The sequence below is a fragment of the Moschus berezovskii genome, chromosome 27 (assembly GCF_049115385.1).
Source record: "Moschus berezovskii isolate FMDL1 chromosome 27, NW_MosBer_1.0, whole genome shotgun sequence".
Lineage (NCBI taxonomy): Eukaryota > Metazoa > Chordata > Mammalia > Artiodactyla > Moschidae > Moschus > Moschus berezovskii.
This window is the reverse complement of record NC_142486.1, coordinates 2,672,899-2,688,427: the sequence shown is the minus strand read 5'-3', so window position 1 is coordinate 2,688,427 and position 15,529 is coordinate 2,672,899. Positions and strand designations below refer to the sequence as shown.

Genomic DNA, 15,529 nt, shown 5'->3' with positions numbered 1-15,529 from the left:
TGAGGTTCATAAAGGTTTATATTTACAGCACAGTATTTTATAGGCTAGTTTGCTTCAGTGTCTAAACTAAACAACAACTCACAAAACCTGTCACATAAAGCATCACAGGCAGGTGCCCGGCCTGTATCAGGGAACGGGGCAGACTATTAACATATTTTTCAAAGTCTTAGCAGTTCTTCTCCAAAATATAGATTTAATACTTCAGTGGAAGGCAAAACCATAGTTAAGAGAAGAAAGGAAATGGACCTCTCATCCATCTTCAGCAGCAAAGGAAACACAACACTTGCATATCTCCAGACACCCGGCCGGCCTGCCTGCTGTTGGACGAACAGCGGAAGAGCAGTGGTTGTATTAAACAATGAATTTCCTTGGACAGTGAATTGCAGTATTTCTCTTGGTTCACTTAGCAGGAAATCAACATCGGCATGGCCAAGTTTGTTGAGTATTAAGGTGTCTTCATTATCATGATAAGCAAGGCTAGTCACTTGCTTTCCTTGTGATAATTGCTGGGTACTGTCTTCCAGACAGGTTTGTTTCCAACTCTAATTGTGTGACTGTGGATACTGTAGCTTGGCCTGCCTTCTGTACTGACTAAATTTTTAAACGGGGTGGGACCTAAAGGTGGAAACAGAGAAATGAAAACTTCAGTGTTTCAGAGACATGATGAAGGAGGCAAGGCTGAAAGCTCCTCCCTGGAAGCAGTCAGGTGTCAACCCTACAATTACTGCATCGCTCAGGCAGAAACGACCAGCTGGAAGGAGCCCGTCTGGCCGAGGCCACGACTGCGGATGGGGGCAGACTCTCCACCTGGCTGTGTGTGCGTAGACCAGGCCTCGACGAATACTGCAGATCCCCCACCAGCAGGCTGGTCTTCAGCCCGCACACACGCACACACTCACACACACAGCCACACATGCACACTCACACATGCAACAACATGTGCACACGCACACTCTCGCAAACTCACACACACACGCACTCACACACGCACACTGACACACACACGCACTTGCACACAGACACATGGACACTCATGCACACAAGCAAACATGCACACTCACACATGCAACAACATGTGCACACGCACACTCTCGCAAACTCACACTCGCACACACACACACACAGCCGCACATGCACACTCACACGTGCAGCAACATGTGCACACGCACACTCTCGCAAACTCACACACACACACACTCACACACGCACACTGACACACACACGCACTTGCACACAGACACATGGACACTCATGCACACAAGCAAACATGCACACACGCACACACTCACACACACAGCCGCACATGCACACTCACACGTGCAACAACATGTGCACACGCACACTCTCGCAAACTCACACACACACGCACTCACACACGCACACTGACACACACACGCACTCACACACGCACTTGCACACAGACACATGGACACTCATGCACACAAGCAAACATGCACACTCACACGTGCAGCAACATGTGCACACGCACACTCTCGCAAACTCACACACACACGCACTCACACACGCACACTGACACACACACGCACTCACACACGCACTTGCACACAGACACATGGACACTCACGCACACAAGCAAACATGCACACTCACACGTGCAGCAACATGTGCACACATGTACACTCACACTCTCGCACTCAATGCACACTTGCACAAACATGTACACACACACGCACACACACATGCACACTCACCCATGCAGACATGTACTTGCACACACACACACATGCAGGCACATGTGCACACACGCACTCACACACGCACTTGTGCACAGACACATGGACACTCACACGTGCAAACAAGCACACATGCGCACACATGCTCACGCACACACACATGTACACACACTCACACATGGACACACACATGTGCACGCACACACTCACACATGGACACACACATGTGCACGCACACATGTAGGCACGCACTCGCACACGCACATGCACACTCTTGCACACTCATGCACTCACACGCACACACACACACTACACTTTCGCACTCATGCACTCACACGTGCACTCACAATTACACACACTCCACCATGTCTCCTTCACCAGTAGTGACGCCAGCAGCACTAACCACTTAGCAGCAGGAACAGATGGCAGTGTGGATGCTAAGTCAATACCTCCCCCTGTTGTCTGGCTACAGGGAGGCGAGGGGAAGGAAAGAATGAAGTTAAAACATCAGCGTCTGCTGTGACTGGCCGCATGCTGCTTCGGGGTCACTGGAGAGCCCTGCGCAGTCGTGACGAGAGCGCCCCATGTCCTTTGCTCGGTTTCCCGCAAAACTACAGTCCAGCCAAGACGCTCACAGTGGGAGGGGCAGCCTTGTGTATTCAGAACCCACCCCCCAGGCCTGCCTGTACTCCCGTGTGTTCCCATGTGCACGCGCGTGCTGCACGCATGTATGTATTTGGTCCCATGCACTGTTACAACTCATGTGGGTCTGCACGCACACCGCAGTCAAGATGCAGAATGGGCCCGCCCTCCATGCTGCCCTTCTGTAGCCGTGACCTCCCCGACGTCCCGCCCCAGGCCTCTTGTAACCCTAACTGCCCACCGTTTCTTTACCGCTGTCACTTCAAGAACGTCGCGCACACGGAATCACACAGCACTGGCTGCGAGGGACTGGTTTTTCTCTTTCAGCATCCCTTGACGGTCTCCCGAGAGGAGTCACACTTTGACGGGAAAACCCCACAAGTAAGATGCTCAGCATCCACGGGACCAGACAGCCCCGCGATGCCGACTGCAGATGCTGACTGGCAACCCGACCGATGTCCTGGGGCTGTTCTCCTGGCTCTGCAGTGTCCGGTGCTTCCCAGATGCTAGGGAGGCGCCGTCCTTACACAGTGACCCGCGGCTGGCCCAGGCTGACCAAAGGCCTGGCTCTGGGACTGCAGGTGCCTGGCCAGGGCCGCTCTTCTCTGAGCACCGTCATCCCCGCCTGACCAGCTCCCTGGCGCTCGGCTCCACGTGCTCTGCGACCCCGAGGCTCCCTGGGCGCGTCTGGGAGGGCGGCCTGCCGGAGCTGGCCAAGCACTGTCTCCTCTGCTGCCAAACCCCAGGCAGGGTTCAGTGGCTGAAATCCAGGGAGGCCAGGTCTGCTCACTCATTTACTGAGTCTCCTGCCTCTCCCAGAAAGCCTTCCAGGTGGCTGAGCACGCAGAGCAGCTGCGGGGCTGCCCAAGGCCTCAGACCCTCAGGGCTTCCGATGGTCGTGCCTGCCTCTGCCCATTACGTCTCCCCCTCCACTCTCCTCTCCACCCTCAGCCACTTCCATCGGCTGCAAGGGGGGCAGATGGGGAGATCACTGGGCACAGCAAGCGAGAGACACTGAGGAGCCTGGCGGGGAGAGCCTGCTGTGAACGAGGCGGCCCCCGAGGACTTCTCAGGGCAAGTGCGTGTCCCAGCTCGTCGGCGACAGCCCTGTTGCAGAACGGGTGCCCTGCCAAGGAAGGCACACACTCGACTTCTAAAAGCGGACCACAACCGCAGCCAGTAAAACCGGGACTGACACTAAGCTTTCGTCTCTTTCGAAACAGTATGAAGACACCAGGAAAACATTCTCGTCCTGTGGACACAGTGAGTTAGGAGAGGCCGGCCATGCAGATGGTCCCTGACCTCTGCCGGGGGCCACAGGCAGAGGGCCTGACCTTCTGATCAGCAGAAGCTCCTCAGAGCTGGAGGCAGGGACACCCCTGGGGAGCCCCCTGTGAGGACCCCTCCAGCTCTCCCGCCCCTGACGCTGGGCTTCAGTTTCTCCCCTCCCTGCACCCCTCGGCCTGAGCTGCAGGGCCCATCCTGAGCAGGGCTCACTGCACGGCCCCGAGATGCTCCCTCAGCCGCCCGCCCCCCCACCCCACCCCCAGAGCCGCCGCCTCAGGACGTGGCAGAGCCCAGGGTGGGCCCTTGACTCGCGATCATCATCCACACGCTGGTGCCTCTGCCCGCCGGGGTGTGAAGGATGCCCCCCGAAGGCGTCCACCCCCAGTCAGTGGTGCCCAAGAACACGCTTCACCACATGGCGGGGAGGGCTCTGCCGGCGTCATTGAGGTCATCGATCTAAAAATGGGGAGACTTTAGATCCGCTGGGTGGACCCATCCTCATCACAGGAACCTTTAAAAGCAGAGAACCTTCTCCGGCTGGAAGTGGGAGGGACGGCAGGAAGGGAGGTCAGAGGTCTGTGGTGTGAGGACCCGGCCTGCCGCTGACTCTGAAGACGGAGGTGGCTGCGGCCAGGGATGCTGGCTGCCTCCAGAACCCAAGAATGACCCTTCAACAGCTTGGAAGCAAACAAGGCCCAGTCTCACAGCCTCATGAACTGAATCTGCCAGCCCCTGGGCGAGCTGGGAGGTGGACCCTCTCAGAGCTTCTGGACAACAGCCCAGACCAGTACAGCCTTGGCCGCAGCCTTCGGAGGCTGGAACCGGGAGGCGACACGTCTGTGTTAGTTTGAGGTGTTGAGTTTGTGGTCCTTTCTCGCCTGAGCAACACAGAGGCCGCCCACTCGTCCTGGGTCCTTCGCAGGAATGTCTTTCTCAAGTCGCTTCGCTGGAGAATTCAGACTCGATCTGCAGGGCCAGACCTCCTGCTCCTTCTCCTGCAGAGCCTCCCTGACCTCCGCGGGCTGGGTCTGCCCGCCCCCACCTCGGCCACGAGCCCTGGAGCTGATGGCCCACATCTCTGTGATGTATCCAGATGGCGGTCTTCCTGCCACGCTGGACGCTGCTTCAAGGAAGAATGTGTCATCTCTGTGCTTTTGGGACCTGATATAATTTCAGAGATGACACTTAGAAACCCCCTGCCTGAGGAGAGAGAGAGGAGATGACCACAGGCCTCAGGAGCCTAACACTCCTTTAGGGGTGAACATGCATCTTCCTGGTCTCCAAGTTCTCCCTTCTCCCCACCAGGCCCTGCAGTGCAGGACAAACATGCTCCTGGGGGCTTAATTCCAGCACTTCCAACCCGCCACAGAGCAGGCACCCTGGGCCCACATACTGAATACCCTGACACCAGACAGCGGGCACCCAGGCCCCATGGCCAGAAAAGAAAAAGGACCCCGAGGCAGGGCAGGTGGAGGAGAACACGGCTCGCCAAGCCCAGGAGGCCACGTTCCCCGGGAAAGTCACGCCCGTGACACTGCTGTAGTCAGACCCCATGTTCCTATTTAAACCTCAGAAATGAAGCAACCCAGTGGGGGAGCTGGCGGGCGGGGTAGGCAGCCACAACTCGCCTGTCTGGTCTCACCAGTTTGAAATAAAGCAACGGGGAGCCAACCTGGGTCTGCTCCCTTTCATCTGTACATTCATGGTGACGGCTACCTGCATGGTTCCCCTGTGACAGCGCCGCGGAGCCGGGCCCCATGTTTCTCGAGAACCCCTCCCTCCACCGTGCTGCGGCTCGGGGCTGTAATCTCCCAAATCACTCTGAACTAACAGAGGCCCTTCAGGGCCTTCCCAGGACTCAACCACAAAATCCCACCTGTCACAGCAAATTCTTATGAATAAAGGGGATTTAAATCAACATCATAAAGATGCAAGTGTGTCCATGTACCTTTAAAAGCCGGAATACGGAGAGGTGGCAACTCGGAGAATACAGTAACAATCTGCTCTGGAATCCAGATGGAAATGCAGAACCAAGTTCCCGTGACCAATTTAAATATTTTTAAAAGGGAATTATGACGGAAACAAATGTTATACTTTGGCCATCTGATGCAAAGAGCCGACTCATCAGAAAAGACCCTGATGCTGGGAAATATTGAAGGCAGGAGCTGAAGGGGACGACAGAGGATGAGACGGTTGGACGGCATCACCGACTCAATGGATGTGAGTTTGAGCAAGCTCCGGGAGACAGTGAAGGACAGGGAAGCCTGGCGTGCAGTCCATGGGGTCGCTGAGTCATACACGACTGAGTGACTGAACAATAACAACAAAAAACGTTTTAACACAACACAGCCCCGTTGTCTGGAGACTTAAACGTCACTGACTTTAATTTGGGCTCTGCCTGTGACGTGCTGCGTTCACACGGCTGTAGGTCACCCTGGAAAGAACGGTCCCCCTCAGGAAACGGGGTGCGGTATGGACCACTGTGAAGTGTGGATGAGAACGGCAGCAGAGAGCCAGCCCGGCTCCCTGGTGTAGAATCTGCAGTGATTCCTGACTCAGACCTGCCTTGCCGATGCTTTTAACGTTCGTGCGTGTCTTTCAGAGCGGCTGACAGGCGCGCATCACGTGCACTCGACAGTCATTCTCGGGCCACAGAGCCACCTCCTCATGACTGAAAGGAGCGCGACGTGAACCGCCTTTTACGCAGCACTTCTTCACACTCGCTAACTTCTTGTGAAGACACAGGCTTCTGCTCTTTCTTAGTTGGCGAAGAGGCAGACTGCAGGGTCTGTGATTAATGTATGAGGAGTGACTGCTCTCGGAGGCTTTCTGCTCCTGACAGCCTTCCCCTCCCATCCTCACCCGCCTCATCCTCAGAGAGAAGCAGGGGCCCTCCCGCCTGGGCCGACCCCATGGGCACCGCTCATCGGCAGTGGCCAGCACTCCTGGACAGGCCACTATGACAGTGACCGCAACCACTGCGGGTCCTAACGGGGGCTTAAAAGACGCAAGAACCGCAGGCCCTGCCTGGTGACACAGCACAATCTTAGCATAAGCTGAAAACAGACGGAGGATCCCCTTAGTTGGCGTACCATGTACACCTCCTAAACACCGGCATTTCCCAGGGTTTAGAGCAGCTGGAACGCGCCTAATCGTGTCTCCTCCTCGATTTCAGAATGACTCGTGGTCTTAGGACACCTCTCTGTTCTCGCTTTTCAGTTTAACAAAAGGGAACATTGAAGACTTTCTGATTTTATTCTGGGTCAGAAAGTAAAAAAAATAATGGTAATAGATCAATCTCTGAACACTGATCAGAACAGACAAATAAGAGTTATAGAAAAGCCTCGTGGCAGAAAGACCAGCATCCGAAGGCGATAAATATGCCAAGGATCTTGACACTCTATTTTCCAAGCTTTACGATTGGAAGTTTTCAGAAGAACATTTCTCGGAAGTATTCAGAACATCAGCTCTTTGGATTGAATGCGTTTATGTTCTTGGGAAAGAAGAACAGGCTGGATCTGGGAGGCAAACTTCACCTCCATGTGCTGAGTTAAAAATAAAGTGAATGGAATACAGGAGTTAGGTACACTGTTTTCCCAGACTGAGGTGTGCGGCCACTCCCCGTCTGAGCCTTACCTATGACAGAAAGGAAGGCTTTGGCTCTGGCGGGCTCGAAAGTGCTGCCGGGCAGGGCCACCTCACAGACGTACATCCCGGTGTCCGAGGAGGTCGGGCTGCTGATGGTGAGGCGCCTCCCGAAGCTGTGGAGCCCGCTGGTGATCCTCATCCCGTTTCTCGTCCAGGTCACACTCAGCTCCTCGACGGGCCTGTGAAAATGAGGGGCGCTGGCGACATAACTGTGGATTGCGTAGGTGGCAATAATAATCATTCTACCAGGAACCATGGTGGGCTGAACAATGGGCACTTAAAAACCCATCCAGATACAGCCCTGCTCCCTCATGGCACCCGCGGATGACACATTCTGCTCAAGGGCTGCTGAACAAGGAAAGCTCATTGCAGCAGCAATGGCCCATAAGTGCTAATGGTTCCACTGGCTCCGGAAAAGAATGTTTAAAATAAATACTGCTGGGGACACGCTTCATGGGAAGCCTGATCCCAGGGACTCGAGCGTGGGGCGGCCTCTAACTGGGTGGCGAACACCTAGGACGGCCGAGGAGAAGGGGTTAACACTTTCCTTTGCACCCAGAGGCCTCAGCTCCCCTCCGCTCCTCAGTCAGAGGCTCAGAGGATACTCTCCACCTGACCCACAGTTAAAGCGCCGACTTCTAGTATAAATGTTACACCCAACATAAATGCTGCAGAACAAGGCCTGGGAAAGGTCCACGCGATCTTTCCATGATGCGCTGTGCCCACAGCCTGGCTGTGGGACCAAGTCTACTGTTGCTGGGGGAGCAGGCCACACCCAGCAGGTGGGGGACCAGCTGTGTACCTGGCGTTGGCGATGCACTCCAAGGTGGTCTCGCTGGACCCGGCCACCACACTCCTGTTGCTCGGGGGGACCACGATGACAGGGGCCATGGCTTCAGGCGTGCCAGCGTCTCCTGTGACAGAGAAAGCAGAAGCCATGAATGGGGCCTCTGGAGCACAGCCGGGGTGGGGGCAGGAACGTGAAGTGAGGGTGGGGCACGGACAGGAGTCTCGTCCAGCCACTCCCACAGGACAGCCAGTGTCTCCGGACAAGACCCAGCCCCAAGGAGCCCTCCCTGGGGCCCCAGTTGGGCGTTTTTGACCGTAGGAGCCAGGGTTGGAGCCCACAGCCCGTGAGCCCACGTCCTGCCCAGAAGCCCCGGGAACTGGGTGCTCTTGCTGCCCCTCTGCACACTGTGCTCAAGACGGCCTTCACACTGCCGCACATGTCCCACTGCCGACCTTATTCATCAATTAAAGACTTTGCTGATTGAGGTACCTGGTCTAGCCACTACTTTCAAATCCACCCAGTTCCACAACTATCTCATGGATCAGGCCCTCTCATGGGTACGTGTGTGGTTGGGAAGTGGACGGTCTCTGATATGGGCCCAAACGTGACCCCGGAGCAAACACATCCCACGAACCAAGCACTCAGTGCGGTCCTCTCTGTCTGAAGCGTAAACACCCTGGTTCCATCTCTGTTGTGAGTGTCAAGCTATAAATAATTCAGTTCATCCCTCTGGTGGCAAGGCAGAAAAAAATACGAGCTGGTTTTGCAACTCTTCTCTCAAATATGTGTAATATCAAAATTAAACTGCGCACACTGTGCATTGCTACTGTTTATCCAGGGAAAACGAAGACGGATCAAACATTTCGAGAAGAGGAATTTCAATAAAGGGTGGAGACAGGGAAGACTGGAAATGAAAAATAAACGGACATCACGGCAAATGCAAAATGCTTCCCAGAGGACGTGACGCTGCAGAGACGCGCCCCCCACGCGCGCGGCTGAGGGGCTCCCTGGTCGGTTCCGCCGCGGGCAGCGCGGGCAGGGCCGTGGAGAGAGGAGACGAGGAAAGACGGCCGCCCTCTAGCCACAGTCCCACAGCGCTGAGTCCGCGCTCACTGACCCACCGGTACGAGATGTTGGAATGAAAGGTTCATGTGAATTAAAAAAAAAAAAAAGCTTGCTGCAGGCAGAATCAACAAATCGTTTTCCAAACCTATATATCGACCGTGCTGACGGGAGGCTGCCTCGTGGACCCTCAGGCCTCCTGGAGAGCCCCGGGCGGCCTGCCGTCCCCACAGCCGGCACCCTGTGCGGGTGGCACCGCGGGGCCCGGGGGCTGGATCAGATCTCCCGTACAGGCGACGTTCGTGACAAAGGACAAGGGCTCGGGAACGCCGGTCACATGCGCAGCCTGCCTGTCATCTGTGAAAGCTGCTGATGAGGAGAAACGACCCGAGGAGCTAATGTTTGCACAGGGTCGTGTGGCGTGGAGGAGAGCGGCAGGGCGCCGGGAGGTCGCTGAGCAAGGTGCTAATTTGGCGTTAATCGCCCTGGCCGGGCGCCCGAGCCGAGCCCGTGCTCAGCACTTGTCCCGCCAGCCCGGGGGGACGGTCCCCGGAGACAGGCCCCCGACGGCCCACCGACCCGGGTGGCGGCGGCCCAGCGCCCAGCCCACAGCCTGGGGACGGGCGAACCGGACACGGCCGGGACCCCCAGCAGAGGGAAGGAGGAAGCTGTTGTTATCGGGGATTCATCCGGGACGGGGACTTCTGTTGCTGTAGCTCTCACTGCCCCAACACGACGACAGGAGCTCAAGGCCCCTCAGCTGCTGGGTCGGCAGGACAGGTCGCGTGAGCAGTCGCACTTGGGGCTGGGACGCGTCAGCCCATCCTCAAACCTGTGTGAGCACGCGGATTAAACAGAACAGCAAAGAGAGACTTAAAATGGAACAGCCCGCCGCACCTCCCAAACATGAACTCTGTGACTTGTCGACGGGCTACCTGGCTTCAATTGGGCGGGGAGCTCAGGGCTGCTCCCAGGGGGCCTCGAACCCCGGAGCACAGAGCTCCTTCCTCCAGAGCCGTTCCCGCTCAGAAGGAGGGCGCCTCAGCTGTCTGTCTGTCGGTCTGCCTGTCCATCTGCTTTACCTGCTGAGCACTCTGCACAGGGTGGGAAGCAGGGAGCAGACCGCTCCAGACAGAAGCCACGGACTGACCCCCGCTCCTCGCTGTCACCAGCAGCCCCACGGTGGCCACGTCTGTCCTGGGTGTCCCCGAGCCGAGGCCCCTTTCCCCCGCCCCAGGGTTATTACTCCTCCATCCGGACACTCTTCTCATCTCTCACCCACAAACGGCTCCTTCTTGCCTTGGAACCCAGGTTTGCTTCTCAACGGGCTTTTGCTCCTTTTTAGGGAGAGGAAACCACAGTTGTGCATTTTTAACCTGCCAAGCTGACATTTCTACCAGTTTCCCCCGCCCCCACATTCAACTCTCAGCAGAAAAGTGCAAAGACTACCCGAGCATTTTAAAAAGAATAAAATGACCTCTTCACTTCTGCGATCCCCACGGCACCTGAGATACAGTAAGCACTCCACATACGCTCAACGATTGGTTAATTTTTCATAAATATTCTACAATAACGAGTCACTATTACCACTGCCAGGAAAATGACCTTCTCCTCCAGTGTTCTGCATTAAAAAACATGTTTAAAAAACCATATGCCAGTGTAGTAAGAATTACTTCCAAGAAAAATGAAAACAAAACAGGAAGCGGGAAGGAAAGCGTGTTTCGCCGAGTCCCCACACGGCCGCCCAACTCTGCTACATGTTCACATTGACAAATGTTGCCCCGTTTAATCTAACAACAAGCTATTAAGATGGCTATTAGCACCCCCGTTTTACGGATGAGAAAATTGAGCCCCAAAGTCACGTGACTTCAGATGGCAGACAATAGATTTTAAACACAAATGTCTTCATCCTAAGTTCATAATCTTTCTTTTATATGACAAAGCCTCTCCCAATAAAAACTGGCTGTGCTCAGTTAACCAAAAATTAAATTAACTAGAACGCTCCTTCCCCTAAGCATTTCCTTAACTGAGACTTTACTGTAGCATCTTCCCTGAATGTTTCCCAGGCTGGTGTAGGTGGAGACATAGGCTCAAGAAGAGGGATTCTGCTGAGGTCAGCAGCACTGGGCACCAGGCAGCTTCAAAGGCAGAAAGGCAAATGCTTTGTAGTCCCGGGAAGAAAGGTTCCTGGCAGGGGGACCTGGGGCCCCATCTGAGCCGGCTTCTCCCACAGGAAACCCTCAGTCATCAGAGAGGCTGAGTGGCGAGAGCTGTCCGGGTTGCATTTAATTAAAAAGTACATTTAAAGAAGATTGGATCTCTCAGATGGGGAGAAAAAAAAAAGTTCAAAGTCTACCTGAACTGCTAAGCTGTGGAATTACTTCAGATACAGCAGATGAAGGGCAGACACCCCGATGCCTGGCAGTCAAGACTGTGCCCTCGGGGGACAGCCTAGTGGGGATGGACGCAAGCCACACCGGCTGGGGGAGCCGGCAGGGAGGCGGGAGGTGCTGACTGAGAGCCTGAAGGGAGGAATCAGCTGCAGGCATCCAGACGCAAAAGCTCGAACTCTGGGGACTGAGGAGGGCACAGGAGGGTGCGGGAAGCCAACCTGGTGAGCCCATGAGCCCGTGGGAGACAGCCACGTTTGGACTGGGTGGTGGAGGTGTGACAGAAGCGGGATGTTCTCAAGTAGAGCCGCACGCTGTGTGGGTGGACTGGATGTGGGCATGATGGTACGGCTGAGCTGGGAGAGGGCCCTGCCGGGTCTGAGGGCAGGACCAGGGTGAAGGTGGTACAGGCCGTAGGCCGCCTTGGAGGCGGGAGGCCCCTCAGTCTCCAGGCTCGTCAGCAGCTCTGGCTGTTCCTCTGTGCTTGGTCCCCGCCTCTCTGCTCCCAAGAGAGACACTCACTTGTCTTACCCACACAACCCCCTCTCAAAACAGCTGCCATTCCTCAATAAATAAATAAATAAACAAATGAAATGAAAATGGGACTACCGGATAGCCCAGAAATCCACTTCAGGGTGTACAGCCGGCCCCTGAGCAGTGCTGGGGTTATGGGTGCCCATGCAACCTATGGTCGGCCCTCTGTACACACGGCCCCTTCATATACAGTCCCTCCCCTCCAGATACGAGGTCCCTCTGTACACACGGTCCCTCCAGATACGTGGTCCCTCCAGATACGAGGTCCCTCCAGATACGTGGTCCCTCCAGATACGAGGTCCCTCTGTACACACGGTCCCTCCAGATACGTGGTCCCTGCAGATACACGGTCCCTCTGTACACACGGTCCCTCCAGATACGTGGTCCCTGCAGATACACGGTCCCTCTGTACAAGTGGTTCTGCATCTGAGGCTTCAACCAGGACAGAGGGAGGGGTACCACGAGAATCTGCTATTGATGCACGCATCTAAAAGCAACACAGCAAGTCCTCATTCAGCAGTGCCTAAAACCGGCTACCCATCTCACTTCCCCGGCGGTCCAGTGGTTAGGACTCTGCTCTCACTGCCAAGGACCCGGGTTCGATCCCCAGTCGGGGACAATAAAACCCCACAAGCCCCGACAGCAAGACCTGGATCTTCTCCATTTGACTGAAAACTGTTTTCCTTCCTTTCCATCTAGGATCCTAATCCTCACGCTGGACATGCAAATGAATCTGTTTTGCCTATAAGAATGGACCCAGGGTTTCACCGCCTCTCCTGCCACAGTCCCTGCTCACAGCCCTGGGGGACATGCCAGCCTGCGATCCCGGAGCACCCACGTCCCCCACCCCTCCTCTCCAAGATCTGCACAGCTCGTTCCAAAGTATAGCCTTCTTCCTCTTAAGAAAGCGCCTACACACTGGGAAAGGGGGGATTTTCCAGAAGAACCGAGAAAGCGAATCCCTCGTTTGGCTTTCTCTTTGGGAACCGCTGTCTCCTGCGTCCTGCGTCCCACCGAGTGTGCCCGGCCACTCACCCCGGGGACTCTTCGAGGTTCAACCCAGCGGGGCTGTGGCCGTTCTCTCTGTGGAGCCGGCTCCCTCCCTGGATGCCCGGAAAATAATGAAAATAATGGGCTCAAGGGCTCCACCAGGAGAGGCTGAGTCACATCGACCCGGAGACACACAAATGCGTGAGATGAGCAGACCACGCGAGCCCACGCATTCCACCAGGGGCAACCTCGTTCTGCAAAAGACGGACGAAGACGCTGCCACAGATCCCGGGGCTAAAAAGAGTCTCCGCTCCCCAGTTCCCAGTGGGTCTGCACCTACAGGTTCTCACTCAGGTAAAGCGAGGGTTCCCTCCAGAAGCAGCAGATCAGCGGGGCTACAGGACCTTTCGAAACCTTGCAATCTCCTCGCTCCAGGGCGACTGATCTAATATTTGTAGGAGCCAAAGAGGAAACGAGGCTGAGAACACACCAGGGGAGTAAAAGCTCTCAGTGCTGAGATCTAAGTTCCATGGCTTTTTAGAAAGAACCCTTTGCAACCTCGGATACTGCTAACATGCCTCGGTTGTGCTGAGCAGATGGCAGACAGTTGCAGATGGCTTTACGGGCCCTCTGGGCTGAGCAGGAAGTGGCCCCCTCGAGCCAGGGCGGTGGGCTCTCAGCCCACAGCAGCGTCCTGACCTGTGGGGAGGCCTGTCCAACCCCCAGTATGAGGAGGGCAGCCGTGCTGGTCATCTTTGCACAAAATAGACACCTGGGCTACAGGGGCCCCCTGTGGGCACTTGTTGAAGGAAGAACTAAGTCTCAGAATACGGTTGGTCATTATTATCAGGTCTTCATTGCTGAAGGATGGTAATAGGAGTAGCAACCTCTTATTTCTGGGGTACAGTGCCGGGTACTGTAAGCACGGCGTGGGGTGGGGGCTGGGGGGTGGGGTTTAACTGCAGAGGTCAGAGGTCAGGGACGTCAAGGAGGCTTGGGTTTACAGAGAAAGAAAGTCGAGTCAGCAGAACTAGCAGGTTAGTGTGGGGCCAGGAGAGCCAGGGTGGGGAGCGGGGAGCACAGCAGCAGGGCTTGGCAGGACGTGGCGGGGTGAGTCCCTTCAGGGGACGAGGCAAGGCTGGGGCCAGGCCCTGGGAAGACGGCTAGGCTTTCACCAGGCAGACAAGGGGGCAGAGACATTTCGGGAACAGATGGTGGAAACTGGGTTGGTGTGTTTGGAAAGCAGTAAGTGGTTCTTGAAGATCGAGGGGAAGCTGGGGTCTGTGGGTGGCTGCAGGGGAGGCTGTCCACGGTAGGGGGCCGTCTACCGAGTCTGGGCTTCATCTAGTAAGGAACTGAAGGTCGCGGAGGAGGAAAGCTGCGGTGGAGACGGTAGGAGGCAAAAGGGAGGAGGGTGGGGGGCAGAGGAGGAGAAACTGGGCTTGTGCTCCTGCAGGTTCTGGAGCGAGAGGTCTGGGTGCAGGCGGAGCGCCAGCAGGGTGAATGCTTAGGAGCCAGGGCGGGCTGGGGTGACGGCGGGCGCGTGGGGGCCCACGGTGGGTCAGCGGCGCCAGACGGGGAGCCCCCACCTGCCCCCCATGGCGAGAGCACAGGGTCAGGATCAGAGGACGCGACCGGGCCTGGGGCAGAGCCCAGCGCCTCCGTCTAGGAGGGCGGGCAGAGCAGCGCGTGGGGGCAGTGGAACAGGGCGAGAAAGACGAAGGATGCCGAGGAGACAGAGGCTGTTGTTTCTCCCAAACGGGCCGGAGCTCTCCCACAGACAATCAAGGCCGTTTCTGCTCAGTTTCTGAAGATGCGCCTTTGCGTCTGCCTGGCGGAACAACTGCTAGGGGCTACATATACATGAGCAAACGTCCTGACCTCCACCAAGAAGCCTCTCCCTGCCCGCAGAGCTCACCAGACGCGCAGAGCGGCAGCCCTCTCAGCTCAGCTTCCGCGCCCCGGCCGCCTCCCACCACTCTCAACTGCCTTCTGGCAATAAAAACACCACTTAATTGGTCAGTCTCTTATGATTCTGGACCTTCTTCCTTGCACAACTAGGCACATTGGTGCCCTTTTGGGAGATGGGTGAAAGCAGCTCCGAGACATTTCACTTAAAGAAAATCGAGTGGCTTTTCTGCTCACCAATTGCTTCTGCAGCCACATGGAGTCTATCATCTTTGTGTGCACTATTAAAATGGCCTGGCAGAGGGGTTAAGCATCTTCCCGCACGCTGAAGCATCTCGGTGTGCGCACCGCAGGGAGTTGGCGTCTGAGAGCTTGAATCCTGCAGAGCTGGACCCTGCAGGGCACGTGTCTTTTAAGAGACTAGGAGACACACATATGTGCGTGCATACACATGCGTACATGTGTGTGTGCTCAGATGCTCAGTCGTGTCCAACTCTTTGCAACCCCACGAACTGCAGCCTGCCAGCCTCCTCTGTCCCTGGGATTCTGCAGTAAAGAAGACTGGAGTGGGTTGCCACTTCCTT

At 56.0% G+C, this 15,529-nt stretch overlaps 1 protein-coding gene across 5 annotated transcripts in view; it reads right to left on the bottom strand.

Moving 5' to 3' along the window:
- SDK1 (sidekick cell adhesion molecule 1) overlaps positions 1 to 15,529 on the bottom strand; it is a 728,747-nt gene that overhangs the window by 178,181 nt on the left and 535,037 nt on the right. For all 5 annotated transcript variants that reach the window (XM_055410401.2, XM_055410402.2, XM_055410400.2 and 2 more), the window contains exons 6-7: positions 8,074 to 8,185; positions 7,260 to 7,450 (exon numbers count right to left, since the gene is read on the bottom strand). In XM_055410401.2, coding sequence (XP_055266376.2) covers positions 7,260 to 7,450; positions 8,074 to 8,185 — 303 coding nt within the window. The remainder of the gene's footprint in view (positions 1 to 7,259; positions 7,451 to 8,073; positions 8,186 to 15,529) is intronic.